Source organism: Halictus rubicundus, chromosome 14 (assembly GCF_050948215.1).
Source record: "Halictus rubicundus isolate RS-2024b chromosome 14, iyHalRubi1_principal, whole genome shotgun sequence".
NCBI lineage: Eukaryota > Metazoa > Arthropoda > Insecta > Hymenoptera > Halictidae > Halictus > Halictus rubicundus.
The window spans coordinates 10,878,042-10,894,020 of NC_135162.1; the positions used below are offsets into that span (position 1 = coordinate 10,878,042).

General features: G+C 45.2%; 1 protein-coding gene across 2 annotated transcripts in view; it reads right to left on the minus strand.

The window, feature by feature from the left end:
- Positions 1 to 15,979, minus strand: part of LOC143360990 (uncharacterized) — a 334,034-nt gene that overhangs the window by 202,852 nt on the left and 115,203 nt on the right. For both annotated transcript variants that reach the window (XM_076800226.1, XM_076800225.1), the window contains exon 3: positions 7,299 to 7,364. In XM_076800226.1, coding sequence (XP_076656341.1) covers positions 7,299 to 7,364 — 66 coding nt within the window. The remainder of the gene's footprint in view (positions 1 to 7,298; positions 7,365 to 15,979) is intronic.

A 15,979-nucleotide genomic window follows, 5' to 3' on the forward strand; every position in this document is an offset into this window, starting at 1 on the left:
CAAACGAGGCTGTCGAACTCTGCTGCGACCGAAGGACGCGCGCGAGCATGTGTGTGCGCGTCCGCGTGAGCGTCGACGGTGTTGTGACCGCGGCGTAACAAAACAAGCGGTGGCGACCGCGAGAACGAGCGGCGGGCGTTAGGCTGTTTACCCTAACGTTCAAATCGTATAGAAAAGATCGAGAACGTTCGATGAGGGCGCGGAAGACGAACGTTACGATACGATACGATCCGATACGATATAATTACGATTACGATAAACGGCTTACGAACACGGAATACGAACACGGACTACGGACTAGGCTTTCTTTTATATTCTTTCGACGCGCGAAGTATTTGTGTAGTTGTCTCGTTGTATTGTGTTGATCGGCTTATACTATCTGTTAATAAAGTGGTTACTTCAGGGCCCGCTCTAGGGAGTGGGGACAACCCGGGCATTTGCCCGGGGCGCCAAAATTTAGGGGCGCCATTTTGGCTTTGGCTGTAAGTGTGACCAAAATAATGATGTTTTAAATATTCGATTAATAGAAAATTTCAGACTACCCTTGCCAGACAATTTTGCTAAAAAAAAAAGGTCATTTTGTTCAGCGCGGTGCTTAGTGCTTAAAAAGGGACGGCAATTTGTTTTTTTGCCCGGGGCGTCGTAACCGCTAGAGCGGGCCCTGGTTACTTAAACATACTGCTCTTACATTAGCGGTGGCGCTTCAGCTCCGATCGCGAAGCAGCGCCAACTAATGGCAACCGCCGCAAATTTTTTCGGCAGCTGCATCGATCGATCGCGGGGGCGTCGAGCGGGGGGAGGATTTTTAAAAAATGACCGTCGACTAGTTGTACTGTACCGTGCAAGCGGCGCACGAACGGGGCACAATCATACGCGCGATCGGTGATGAACGTAGAAACGTTGCGCGTGAACAGAGAACGCGCCGTGTGACGTCGTGCCGCGACGTCGATTTATCACACGACCATGCGTCGGGTCTCGGCCGTTGCTGCGACGAGCCCGGTTATTTGTAATTACTCGGCCCGCCGGGAAACACCGTTTCTCAAAGCAGACAGATGAACAACTCGATGGAACAGTCTATCGGAATCGGATTCACCCCTTCGCATTAGCAGCTTCGAGTATCTGCTGGAAATAACCCTCGAGCGGCGACGCTTGAGTGTAACGCGCCGCTTTTAACAGTACGGGACCCGATTACTGTGCCTGTGTTAATTATATTTATTTTGAAAGAACGAACAGCACGGTGCTCGTTAGACAGACGACTCCCAGCGACATGTAATAGTAGTCGAAAGCCTGATCGACTGTGGAGAATTTTTCACGACGATTTATTCGACGTTGCGACACAAATTGAATTACGATCCACTTATTTCCACACCATTTTCTCTACTTTTCAATTTTAATCGCAGGGAGAGCGGCGGACTGTCAGCATCGCAGTTTGAAATTGTAACGGGCTCCCGAAATCAATTAAAATTTAATAACGCCCGTATAATTTATCAAAGTAAAATTGGAAGGAAATCGAGAGGAGGTGGTAATTGGGAAAGCGCATTCCAATTAATGCTTAAAGCGTACCTTCGGAGAACAGGAATGAAGATGAACGACCGCCTGGTCATCCGTAAATGATCGCAATCAACGATGCAATATATGAAGAGGCCGTAGCACGAATATTGCACATGGTTGAATGTGAAACGGGGTGGGGATGCTTTAGGTTTCCATCCGCCTCTTCTCACCCCATTCGCCCTCGTTTCTATTTCGACCCCTTGCCCTGAACCGGTTCTAACACTTTGCCTTTCTCCCTACACCGATTTCTCTGTACGTGTCGCCAAGATCTGGATGATAAATGTCGCGGAATTATCCCCACTACCGCGGGGTACACCTCGTGAGACGCCGAGGACGCCGAGGAGTGTGAACATATCTCCTTGATGATACACGACGCTGGCAAGACCCGCGTTGTTGACAGTCAAATCCGCGACATTTATCATCCAGGTCCTGGCGACATATATAGAGAAATCACATAGCTGGATGTGCATATTGATTTTTCAAAGACGCATAGTTTCACGTGTTTAACAAATTGAGAAATTTTTAGGTTACGTAACCCGTTGGACTAGAAGATTTTTGTTTATCCCCAACGTTATCATAGAGTCGTTTTATCGTGGGCCTGAATTCCCCAATGATCGACGAGCCACAGTACTTATTCAAACCCGGGAGTACATTAATGGAGGTGGTTTCTTGTCACTACCTAAGCGGCCACGGGCAATGATGATATCATATTTGATTGACGCGTTGACTGCGACACAATCTGAAGCCCGCTTCCCGGCATCCAGCCATCCTACACTGGGGCGTATGCGACCAGGATTGTGCCCAGATTGCCCATGATTAACCACTTAAGTGTGGATCGCACGGCGGAACCGAAAGTGGAACACACCGACACCTTTCGAAGTGGTCGTGCAATAAATAACGCGCGTTTTCGATGTCGGTGGAGCATTTGTTCGTAACGGAGTTGAATGCAGAGCGTTACCCTCCGAAGCGCCGGAGCTTTTATCTGTCCGAATAGGTCGTCCTAATTAACTGGACACGTTTCTGACGAATAATTTCAAAGATATTCGAGCGGATCAAACGAGACACTCTGTATAGGCATTATGTATTTCCTGTGAATAAATTGCAGCAGAATTACCGGGAACGGCATAATAATAGTCCGCGGCTGTTGAAGTTCTTCAGCCATAATTCGCATCGTCATTGAACACCAAGTTTCGTATGCACGGGAAGTACCGACGTATGGCAAGCAGAATTCTCTACAAGTTGCTTCGTTAGGGTGAACCGGAACTCCGACTCTAATTTTCTGAGCTCGGAGTCGCACGCATACACACACGTACACACACACAGGATATAGAGACATAGACGCGACGGCAGGGATCGTGCAAAGCATCGATTCCGCCGATAGCTGGCCAAAAACTGATTCATACTGTTTGCCCATATTCCCGGTGTTTACCAACCTGTTACTGATTCTGGGTCAACCTCGTTGGACGAGAATTTCGTGCTTTTGCGGTTATTAGTGGCAGGAGTCGTTATTAAGGATTCAGGCCGTCCTATTGGCTCTCGTCGATCCGCTCATGGATCGTGAATGAGAGGCGGATCGAGTTTTTGCCGCGGTAAGAGCCCCGCGGTGAATTGGATTGACGGGCGTTCGCGTCGATGACGGTTTTCTCGAAATGATCCGGCCGGTATCAACGGATTTGTTGAAACTCTGTTTCTGCAGATGAATCGGGAATTGCGGCGGAATTGTAATTTGATCGTCGATTAAAACTGAATTTAGATCTCGACCCCCCACCCTCCCGGCCCCCTCTCGTGCGTCCCCTGTCCTCGTTCGTTTTCTCGATGTGTATGTAACACGAACCTATTTCATTTTCCGCTATTCCCAGGAAAACAGTTTGCGCAGTTTCGACTGAAAGCGCGACTCGTCCCGGCTTTGGGATTATCTTACGACGAATACGAGATGCTGAACCAGCCCCGTTGCAGTTATATGCTGGAGAAGTTGAAGAAAGAATAGTAAAGGGCGTAGCCGCCGGGTAAGGAGGTCAAAAGTCCACCCAAACCAAATTGAATCTACAATAGGCAATTCGATATTTAGCGAACGGAAGCACAACGGAAAAATAAAGCGACGCTGCGCTTATAATGAACCTGGCTATGCTTCAATTCCGTGCCTCCAGCACAATATTTAGCCCGATAAATGCAACGTGAAAATCATTCACCGGATATCGTGTTGATTTTTCCATTTTCTACGCGATTTTAACGTTAAAGCTACCGGCACGGGATTACATCAACATTGAAAAAGAATTTTCGATCAGCTAGACCAGAAAAGAAAAACTATGCGAATCGTTAGACAAATTGTGAGACCTATTTTGTTTAGCACAAAAAAGCTTTAAGTTGACTTGAATTCAAAAGTTAGGAATTAATAAATTCGGGTCACGAAGCGCCAAATCGGACCTATCCACGAATCGTGATCGCGTCATTGGAATCGAACTAGCGCGCGATCGGGAGAAGTTCCTCTACCAACTATTCCTCTAAACTTGGATCATTTGGTCCATTGCAGCTTGAGGGCCGCTCATTATCAGTTTGGACTGGGATTAAATTATGAATCTTTGCAATTTATTCACTCCGCTAGAGTGCTACACGACGTCCACGTCACGCGTGGGCCCCTCGAACGCTTGCTTCCCCCCACCAACTTTCCGTGAACGTGCCCAGCCCTGCTCTAGAACTACAAACTTTAGAACTACAAAATTAAAGTTTCAGAGATTTACTACCAGAAGTACCGAGCAGTTAGAGTGACCAAACTTGGTTTTACTATACAAGGTGTTCGACCATAGGCGGGAGAAAATTTAAGGGGTGGTTCTCCGAGCCAATATAAGAGGAAAATGAAGAATAAAAAAATCGCGATTTCGGCTTAATTTTCTAGTTATTATCGATTAAAAATCAGCCTGAAATACGGCAACCCGGCCAACAGGGGCGTACGTTGCTTACGTCATAAAGGCGCGCGACGGTTAGAAGATACTGGCGAAAAAACTATCCACTAGGAAAAAAGCAATCTACTCTCTAATAGGAACATTTTGCTTCCTGTTGGCGCGGAGGTGCATGATATAGGAATAAAAAAAAAAATGCTCTTGACAGAGCGTAACTTTTGCAGCCGGCGGGGTGGCTCGCGTCGATCGGGAATTCTATTGAATCGGCGATACGTTTAGCGAATCCAACGAAAATTACTCTCGCGGCTCGCGTATTAATCCCCGGTACACGGCAATGACCGTGCAAGCGGCAGAGTGCTTGCTCTTCCATTTCGGTAAACGTATCGTGGCAAAATCTGCTACGCGGCGTGTTGTCGCCCCGCGGACGTAATCACGCTGTGCGAACATGTAAATCCAAAACGATCCGCCGCTCATTCCGAAACGCTAACATCCATTACGTGGGCCGCGTCACGCGTATTTACGCTTCATCCCTTTCGGAAGTCGTTCGATCACTTCCCTCTACTCCTTCACTTGGTATGGCGAATTTTCGTTAACACATTTTTACATTTTTTTCTAGGCTGAAGTTCCGAAAATCACATAGCCTCGTTTTGCACCAAAAATATTGTTTCCCAAAAGAATTTCGACTCAACCCGCGTAAAGCACGGGTTCAGAAACTAATCCAAGCGTTGTGCCGGTAAGGTAGAAAATGTTATATCGGTAAGGTAGAAATCCATACCAATATGATACAGAATTTTTTTTTCGAGTCGCCAAAAATTCTTTTGGGAAACGTGCTTTTAATGCATAATGTGGCTGTATGCAACGTCTGAGCTTGCGTTTGAAGCAGAAATGTTTATGACGGAATCACGCTTGAAAGATAAGCTCGAGACTTATGCGCGAATCCAATATAACGTCGTGAACGAACTTTTCCTTAACGTTCCCATTTCGCAGCCCCCTTCTTTATTACACTCTATACGAGCAAAAAAATTTCGACATCCCGGGAAACATCAACCACCTGGAAGCGTGGCGTTTATCGGGCATCATGAATTAAATATTCATTGGAATCGATTCGAGTCCGACCGTGTCGAGCCACGGGGATTGTGATACATTTCGGGGACCCGCCGCCCGTTTTCCCAGCCAGCATCTAAGATTCATGAATTTATTCGATCAGCTGAACTTCCATCCAGCCGACACGGAACGTTTACGATGAATTTTCACTTCGGTTTGTTTGTATTTATGTGATCGCACGGCGAAACGACGCGACGCGTCTCCGAAAAATTCTCGATCCGCCCAACGGGGTCTGTTCTTTTTTTTTTCCGAAATGGCTGAAACGTACCGGAGAATATTTTCCCTCATACAATGGAATTACCAGACCATCGAAATCTATGCATGTATGCGAGCTATCGCGTTTTCGCCTTGCGTTCCCGGACCAGTTTCTTTCTGAACGATTCCCCGCCATTACGTTCGGGAGCAAAATTGACGCAAACATTTTTCATTCGCTGTTTCATATCAGAGATAAAAATAAAAATCGTTGGCATTTATCTTTCTCTGAACAAAAAAAAAAAACAAGTACGTATTCTGTAGGTGGAACGATCGCTTTCGAGTAAATTGAACCAATCAAACACAATATTTTCAGTTTCCCGGGTCTGCGGTCCAAGGAATAAGACAACAACGTTTACAATTGCAGCGGAAGAAGAAAAAACACCATCTAAAATACTAGCCTCGTAATACCATGCTGTTCCGATCGCGTATTCCCGTTTGATTCGTCTATATGTCTTCACAAATTGAACCAATATTTACCTCGGTAAGAATCCGCGATGGCCAACAGATAAGTGGTCAGTGATAACAGTGGACGAGGTAGGTAAACACAGTATTTATACCAACTGACTCTTTAAAAACGATTGTATTGAATTACTATTGTACTGGAATTATTACCGACGCTTACCGACCGGTATCCTATTAATCGGTTGTCATGGCAATCAAAACAGAGTGGGTGTCAGAGAAGTATTTACGGTTGTGTGAATAACTTTCCTTTTTTCAGATCTTCGTGTGGTCCGCTGCAAGTGAGACACCCTGTATACTACCATTAAATTCACCAATCGTCTTCACCGGTATACAAATTTTCTATTAAGTAATTGCGTATGTAGCAATAATTTCCGAATTACTTTATTACCGACAGTTCGCCCGCCCGGAGCTTCTGTTCGGCTTGAAATGTCCGAAAGTGCATTCAAATGATGAAAAGTTTCTCGCGGAAATGAACATTTCGTTTTTTAGAGCGGCGCGGAGCTCTGGGGACTGCAATATTCTGCATGATTTCGCAATTATGAGGAATTTATGCAAGGCGTAAAGCGGACACGGTCTTCGCGACTTTGCAGGTTAAAGTCCCTCCGCGGCGAGGGTTTTAGGGCTGAACGACTTGCTTGGTACCGCAGTTACTTTTAATTAGACCGCTTGAACGCTCTATCTTCGGGCATTTCAGGGTAGAGGGGAACAGCGACTTAGCAGCAATTTTTACTCATTAAGACTCGGGGAAGAGTCCCCCGGGACACGTACCCAGGGTAAAACCAAAATTTCCGTGCACCCGCGCTGTATCTTTCCCGAAAAAATGGATCATTAGATACACGCTCTCTCCCTTAAACGTTAAACTTTCCGTACTTTCAAGAAACAAGCCAGTCTATTTTATGCAAAATTCGAGAACTCCGGTTAAAACACGGGGTTCACGAAGAACTTTGCATCTCCAACAATTCCACAATGCTCTACTATTTATTTAAAAAATGTACAAACTTGATGTATTATTAATTTTCCACCACTCACCCTTCGACTGTTGCCTTCCTTTGGGTTTAAGCTGGGTTCTGTCGTCACGGTGCCGAAAATGGTAGGCTGTAACAGAAGAAGGAATATTTTGTTTGTTAAACTTGTTAAAAAGTTTTCAAGCGTAACCGAAAATTTCTTGGTGATTAAAATATGGCAATTACATTCGCCAGCTTTTAGCCGCCCTGGCCGTGGCTTTTTGACACCGATCGACAAGCTGTCAGTTCGAAATAGAGACATGATTTCCCCGCGTGAAATCGTCCGGATGTTGCGCGTAAAACTACGAATCCCCGAAATGCTGCTGTAAAAGCTGTCGCCTCGTAAATCTACGGAATGCCATCTACGTATGTAGTCCGGGGGCTGCAGTCAAGCCATTAACTGCCCCTCACCGAGAAAATCCGTTCGACGTTGCATCGAACAAAATGGGAGCCCAGTTCTTAGAAACTAGACTACTCCAAAAAATTCAAGACAATTTTCTCAAAGCCTCAGAACTTGAAATTGCTTTCCATTTTCGAAAATTTTATGAATTTAAACAACCCTAGAGTGGGCGACGTTGTCCTCCCCCTGGGGTGGCGTTGTTAGGGAGGGGGACAGCGAGTTGTTTTCGATCTCGAGTCGCTCGCCGCCTCCCGTTAGCTCAGGAAGGTCACCTTGGAGGAGTTAGTGGGTATACCATCGGGGGTAGGTCCACATATCCCCTCCTCTCCCCCCAGGAGGGCGGGGAATAAAAGACGAGGGGCGTGGCTTCCTGCCCGCGCGGGCAAACGCCGAACAGCTCTGCTACTGAAGAGCAATGCTACGCGTCCATAAACGTCAGCCATCAAGTTCACGATAAGGATATGATGATGGCGCAGTGCTCTTAATTCAAATCAGAGAATCCGGAAAGAGAATCAATCCAGTGGCCGCGGAAATGGTCGCGATAACCTGTAAGTACCTCTTCGGACCGGTCTATAATTCGGCGACCGAGGAGAGCACGAACTAAACGAGTTCTATTTAGACGACGCTACTGTTCGAAGCGGTTCGATCAAACCGGGAAACGGATCCGATCCATTAAACGTACTTTTATTTCGGAGATAACAATTCGAATCGGCGATGTTCTCGAACAGGTCGCGATACCTTCGAATTAAGGGGGCCGGCATGGTTTGAAATCCATATACGTATGCAAGGGTCAAAATCTAGACAAACTGCCGCTCCAATATCGCAATGAGCAGTTTAGAAGTGGTCAATTGTGTTTCCTAAAAGTCCAATCCACGTCTGTATGGAGCCCAAATTGCGAATTTCTACCTCGTCGTCGAGTAATTTGTAATATTCGGCAGAAAATTCGAATTCTAAAGCAAGTATGACGTCACAAGATGGCTGCCGCTGAGAGATTTAGTGTTCGTATCGAAAAAAAAGGCTCCATACAGACGTAGCAAAGACATGTACAAACACGGTGGTATGCATTTTTAATTGATTACTTACTTATTTAAGACGTAAAATGTCTAGAAAAAAAGGCACAGCGTAACATAGCGTGACAGTCAAGGCCAAATGCCTGCCGGCCCCCTTAAACAGTGCCGGGACAAATACTAGAAGACTCCGCGTCTTACGTGCGCCGATTAAATGTGTCGACAGGATTTCCGTTTTACGCGACGATAAAGGAGGGAAAGGGTCAAAGGGCCAACTTTACAACGTCCGCGCGGTGGTAAACAAGTAAAAGTGACAGCAACAGCAATAAACGATGACACGTGGTTAGTGTTTTCAGGAACTGACGCTCCCATAAAAAGTTAACGCGTGCGGCGTTCCATGAATTGTAAACACCTCTGGGAAAAAAAGTATTTAATCGATGACAACAACAACCGTCTATCGTTGCAACTAGACCGAGGGACCATTTCATCGCATTTATCAACTAGAAATAATTCAATTTTTTCCATGTTTTAAATTAGCCGGTCAGCGATAAGAAATTTATACTATTGACCCGCATCTTTGGCAATTTATCGAACACGTGTTTAATAAACGGTAAAGGCATAAAAACAGTTGCAACAGTCGCCAGTAGTTTTCGTACCGGTCAAGCTCCATTGCGAAAAACACCGTAAACCGAAAACAGAATACGGGACAAACAATTGTAGTTCATTCCGCTGAATCAATATTGCATTTCCGGAAGATAAATATGGCCGCGGTGGACGTTCTGTATTCTGCGCGATGGATCGAGTTTACAGTTGTGGCACACGCGTTATAGCAATCATGAAAATTAATTAAATCTCCGCGACACGCTTAGCGTTATTTATTCTTCGTTTAAATGGTCCTCGCGATATGTAGGTCGACGCCATAAATACACGTGATTGCAACACGCTCAAAACTATTACAACGAATGTTCTACGCTGCACGTGTGATGACTAGACTGCGGATTTTTCTGCAAAACAAGAAAAAAATAAGTACAATTAATATAGGCACAGTAATTGGGTCCCTTAGCCTACTCTATTAGGGATTGCAGAAAATTCATAAATTTTACAGTAAAATTGCACGCTACGTTGTGCAGTAATTTTAGTGGTATGATCGGTAAAATTTTGTTCAAACTTGGAACAGCGTACGCGGAACGGTCTGAAGCATTTTTCGCAGAGAGAAAGAGTCTTCCTATTGTCGTTCTAAAAAGCCCATGAGGTAATTGCTAGCTACTAGCCCCGGGAGGAATCGATACAAGCGTCTCCAGAGCACAAAAACTCACTCAAGATAATTGTTATCAATATGGATAATGTAGCTGGACTTGAGAACATGATCGGATGGAGGGGAACCGAATAAAAGACGCAGTAAATGGAGGCTCCACGAACCAATACGTGATCCTATCAATTACCTAGAATTCACGGAAGAGGCATTTCTCCTAAACCCCTCTCGCAGCTTATAAACATAATGGTGAAAACCTTTCGGGAGTATAAAAGAATGTTCAACGGTAAAGAGGACCGTACACTCCCGTCCACAAGTATCCGGATGGCCCAGAAAATTTATAGAAATTTCGTGTATAATCTTCAATTTTTATAATATCGTCCGAACGAAAATATTTTTGCTGAACATTAGCTCAAATGATAGGTTATTTCTCGTAAAAATTGGACCTCGGCGATGGGAAGAAGTTGTCCGATTTCACCGTGATGTCAGAGACCAGGATTTTGATAGCAGTTAGCCAACTGTAATTCGTGACGTAACAGTAGTCAGGTGGAACGCCGCGGACGAGAAAAACATGTGGAACCCTGCTGCGGAACATCCGCAACACGGAATCCGCACTGAATCGTTTCTTCCTTATCTTTATCCACTTCGACGGATCGGTCAACAATCGCGTCCCTGATTCGAAAAGCCGACGAGCAAAAGGGTGAGGCCGTTCGGTCAGCTTTCTCGCTGAAATCTCTTCAATAACTTTCTTCTTACATGCGCGCGTTTTCTTCCTCGGTTCGTTTTTCGATCACTGGCGAATATGCGAGAAATATCAGCAATCCGATTTGCAAAATGTCACGTTCTGTGCTTTGCGAACGAGATTACAAAAATTAATCAAATCGAAGGCCAAAGTTCAGAAAATTGGTCCAATCCGATTCAGCTGAAATTTGGTAAATAGGTTCCTTTGGCATTAAAAACATGTTTCCCAAAAGGATTTTCGCCGAAAATGTACGATCGGTAGACTGTCGGGGAATGATTTCGCACCACGTTATAGATCGTTTAAGCGGTGCTTCGAAACGGATATCCACGGCTAGCTCGGAGTCCTTGCGGCCGTTAAATTATTCCGTGTTCCCGACGCAGGATCCTCTCGAGAGGCCGATTAAGAAATCCCTTTGAGAATAAAGATGTCCACCTTATTTACGAATTGCTCGAGTAGCTGCGGGCGGCGGGGGAGGGGCTGACGAAGGCGACATCTTGGTGGCGTTTAAATCGACCCGAAAATCGTTAATCAAAATGAAACACTGTCTAATTAAAGTTTCCACCGAACTCGCGGAAGACAAAGCTCGACTTAACAGCGCGAGTCCAGTTATTTGCAGTTCCAGCTGTAACTCACTTTTATATCGGCGAAAGTTTCCTCTGTTAATTATTCTTTCTCGTTCTGCCGTTTTAAAAATGTTATTCGGGGAAGTTCGCGAGACATAAAATGGAAGGCGCACGAACGAACAAATTCGACAAACGCGCAGTATCAGGAAGCCGGTGTAATTAAAAGAAACGAAATACCAGGATTAACGCGCACGCCATAAAGAAGAGCCGAGGGAAAAATGAAATTCCGATATTAAAGATAGCGGAAGCACAAAGCGAAAACATTTGCAGGCCAGAGAACAAAAGGTGAGTCGTATCTCTTATTGAAACAGCGGCCGGTTAAAAAATCCCGATGTTTGCAGCGAAGTTCCCCAAAATTACACTCGAGATATTTTTGAAACTTCAAAGAGAGAAACTTATCGGCTTTACGCAGACAAAATATGCTCTTTTACCGATAGGGAACGAGACAAGCAGCAGCAACCTGTTCGCAGCGATCTTCCGATATCTAAGCCGATAACATTCGGGACTGTACAATCGAATTTCTCAGGAAGTTAAGCCGATCAACCCCACAAAGTACGCAGGTAATAACAACGAGAAATGCATGGACATTGTTAAAATAAAATGAAATAAGGTGAAGCTTAGACACACTGCAACGTACAATGCGACACCGAAATTTCTGTATCGACCGGTGAAACGTTAGCGTGAAAAATCCATCGGCGGTGTTCACGGTGGAAGCCGGGTTACAGGAACGAGGTCGAAGGGAGTGAAAAATTCGTGGACGATTCATGGGACACGGGCGCGAAGAATCCGCCTCTAAAAATTCCTTGAGGAAACATGCAGAACGTCGATCCTACGACGCAGAGAGAATGAGGTCTTCGAGGAGTGAGGGAGTGAGAGATGAAGGAATGAGAGGGGGGAGGATGCGAAAGAGGATGACGGGAAAATAAGCGAAAAATAAAGAAGAAAAAAGAGGAAGAAAAGAAAAACGAGAGAACTGGAAAGTATCCGCAGACAAACGGTCGTCCATTGTCGCGAGTGGTTCGCCACCAGAATTTCTGCAGGAACCGTCAAGACTCGCGGAACAACGGGAGTCTCAAGAATAACGATGATCCCCAACACAGTTAGCGACCGATTTCGCAGGCGTTCCTAGAGCGAACCTCATTACGACCCGTTGCAAACTGCCGGCGAACAATTGCGAAAGGATCGACGATGCGCTTCCGCTCGAGAATGCCAAAAAATTAATCCTACCGTCTCGTTTTCATCGTGAATGCAGGAAAATCCGAAGTGTAGACGAATTGACTTTAGCAATTCGTGAGAATTTATTCGGTGAAAAAAGAGAAACTCTTCAAGTTTTGCTCGAGCAACTTTCAGATTTCCAATCTGTACCACATTTCCTCGCAGCGGTTTCGTTTTGTTTTTAAGCAGAGCCGGAGAAGTATGTCAACACTCTCCATTTGTTTATTAAATACTCCCGGTCTGCTGGAACTTCCACTTTCACACAAATATCCGGTTGTTTTCGTTTTCGAATGTACCGTTTCGAAACAAGCTCGAAGCTTTCGTTGTACGACAACAACGAGACCAACTATTTTACCGATAATACAATAATAAAATGTTACCTCCGGTAACTCCGATAACTGAGTACATTAATAAACGAAATTTGTCGAATCACAGTAAGTAAAATTACATTGAAAATGAAATACGAAACAATTCTAATCGAATCGGTTCGTTGGAAAACAGTTCGATTGTGCTATCGAACTGCAACAATCCGATCGCGTAGTATTTACGATCAAAGAATAAAATAATATTATTAGTACAACCGTCGTCCCGCTATGAATAAAACGAACTACCGAAAGTATTTCATTTTAGCGAGGAAAAATGTATCGCGCTTCCGTAAAAATCCGCTTTCATGGCAGAGCAATAAATCTTTAGAACTCGTGTTCCTTCCGGCAGAAAGATAAACAAATTTTCGATACTTGCCATTGATGCTCCTTGCCGAATGTGCATTCCGTTACAATTGTGTTCAGCTACTGCAGAGATTATTTTAATAATTCTAATAATATGATAATTGAAATTGCTAAACTCAAACCACTACACAGGGTGTTCGACTACAGGTCAAAGAAAATTTAAGGGGTGGTTCTCCATGACAATGTAAGAGGAAAATGAAGAGTAAAAAAATTGTGATTTCGGCCTCATTTCTTAGTTTTTAGCAATTTCAAATCCGCCTAAAATGCGGCAACCCGACCAACACAGGTTTACGTTGCTGACGTCATAGAGGCGCGTGACAGAAGAAGTCACCTGGCAGGAATGCGGGTGCGAACCGTCGGATTGGTTCATTCCACACTCATTTTCTTCCGAATTATTGGCTAAAGTGTGTGACTCCAAGCCTAACGAGAAGCCCCTTTGATACGCAACCGTCGCGGCTTTATGACGTAAGCAACTCTGTCGGCCGGGTTGCCGCATATTAGGCGAATTTTTCATTGATAATAACTAAAACCTGAAGCCGAAACTGCAATTTTTTTATTCTTCATTTTCCTCTTATATTGTCTTTGAGAACCACCCCTTAAATTTTCTCCCACCTTATCGTTTGAAACGTCTTCACTTGCCACATAACCTTCCTACTTTTTGCAATTCAAATTGTGCAGCGTAACCTTTTACGCAACCGGAGTCGCTGCAGATTCACCTTTGTCGCCATTTTGCAAGCTTAATTATAGCCTTTTCAGAGGCAACAAGCGCGAGAACGCAGCGTTCTGCATTTCTGACGTATAGTCCCTATTTCTTTGTCCTTTTTACGAACCGGTCGTTCCCCGCTTGCAACAATGAGAACCGTAGCGAAGGTTTGTACGGAGACGACCGTCAAGGAAAAACCCTGTTGAAAATAAAACGTTGTCCTGTCAGGATAAGCCGCGAAAAGAATCGTCTCTAAAGTGGGAATCCCTGGACACGGCAATAAATCCGACGGAAACGTTCAAAATTTGTCCCAGGCGTACGCGGTTCCACTTTTTTTTCCTGACTAGCTCCAATGCTGGCTGCACACGACATACATAGTTTCAGCGAGATATGTCTTCGTCAAAAGTATTTAGGGGATCTTCCTGCGTTGAGTGCTGGGGAATTTTACGAGGTTCGACAATTTTCGAAACGGAACTACTGCGCTTTCGTCAATCTCTGAATACAACAGTACGTTAGCCAAATGTATTGGTACAATTTATTTAAACCAATTCTACGGCATTTTTTCCCGCGGAGGCTTCCCCATCCTAGTTTCGATTCAGCGAATCCGCAACCGAATTTCGATCCCCGAAAATTCCATCAAAAGACTGTCTACTGTGCCCACAAAGACTCGGTTTCGGGGAGCGAAAACCCACGCGCGTTCGATGAACACGTTTTCGCTCGAAGCGGTCGATTTAGCGAAAGCAACGGGAGAAAAGGGGGTGGTCCGGGAGGGGCGGAGGGGTTGCCGTGGAGAGAGGGCGGAAACGGGAGAAAAATCGTTTTAAACCCATATAATGGAGAAACTCGGGCGACGGTATTTACTCGCGAACAGCACTCAGAATTCCGAATTCCATCGCGAATGTATAGGCATGATCCCTTCCTTCGGTTCATCCCTTCGGTCGCGCCGCGATGGGAGATCCCAACCCTTCGCAGATCTCGCGGTGATGTCGTAAAGAATCACGACGCCGATCCCCCTATCTATTAAGAAACGTGTCTTTCGTTCGCGGCTCGTAACCCATCTCGTTCGACTCGCCCACCTTACGATTATACGAGCGTGTCGTGAATCGTGACACCGTCAGAGAATGAGAGGGTGGCTTCCTCGAGGAGGGACGACGGGATTGAATATGTGCGGCAGGACTTTTTCCATACAGGGTGGTCCGTTTGAATCGGTCCGAACGTCTGAGAAACCGTTGGCAATGCTGCCAAAAATCAACCCCTTGCCGGGCGGCTAAAGTTCCGAAAATCGGTCGAGTCGAATCGAACCCAAATTTTGCACGTAGCCTCATTTCGCAATAAAAACACGTTTCCCGAAAGGATTTTTGGCGACTCGAAGAAAAATTGTTTACCATTTAATTGTCATTTTCTACCATACCGGCATAACATTTTCTACCTTACCGACTTCCATTCTTGTGAAAGAGAAGTTCAGCTTCTATCGTTCTTTTTTCGTGGAAATTCGTAATCGGGGATATTTGTAATTTCGGATGAACGTAGATAGGCGATCTATTTTGTACAGTGACTTAATATTTTGTTTAGGAAGATCGTCCGTCTCCCGTGATTTCCATCGTGTCGAATTTCGCAGGGCTTCCCGAACACCAAACCCATATTTCGTGGCTCGTTTGATCCTCCAACCCAATGCTCGTCGGGGAACGACGTGATAAATCTCCATGAGCCGGACGGATGTCCATTGTCGCGGCGATCGTGACGAGGTTTTGGCGTCGACGCCGATATTTCGGGCAGACGCGTTTCCTACATTGTTTGCCACGCTCTCTATTAATTATTAAAGTGATAACGCGGCCGGCGCAGCTTGTCGTCCATCGCTGCTCTCTGCGACTTTGTGCTTTAAAATGCAAGTACCTGCAGCCTAGCGACCGAGCCTTAACTACTTGATCGATTATGCCGAAGTACGGTAAACCCCCGTAACATGACCGGTCGACAAAATCATAAGACGTCCCATTTACCTCTCGCAATCCTCTAATGTTTTCACTGTTTTGTGAATC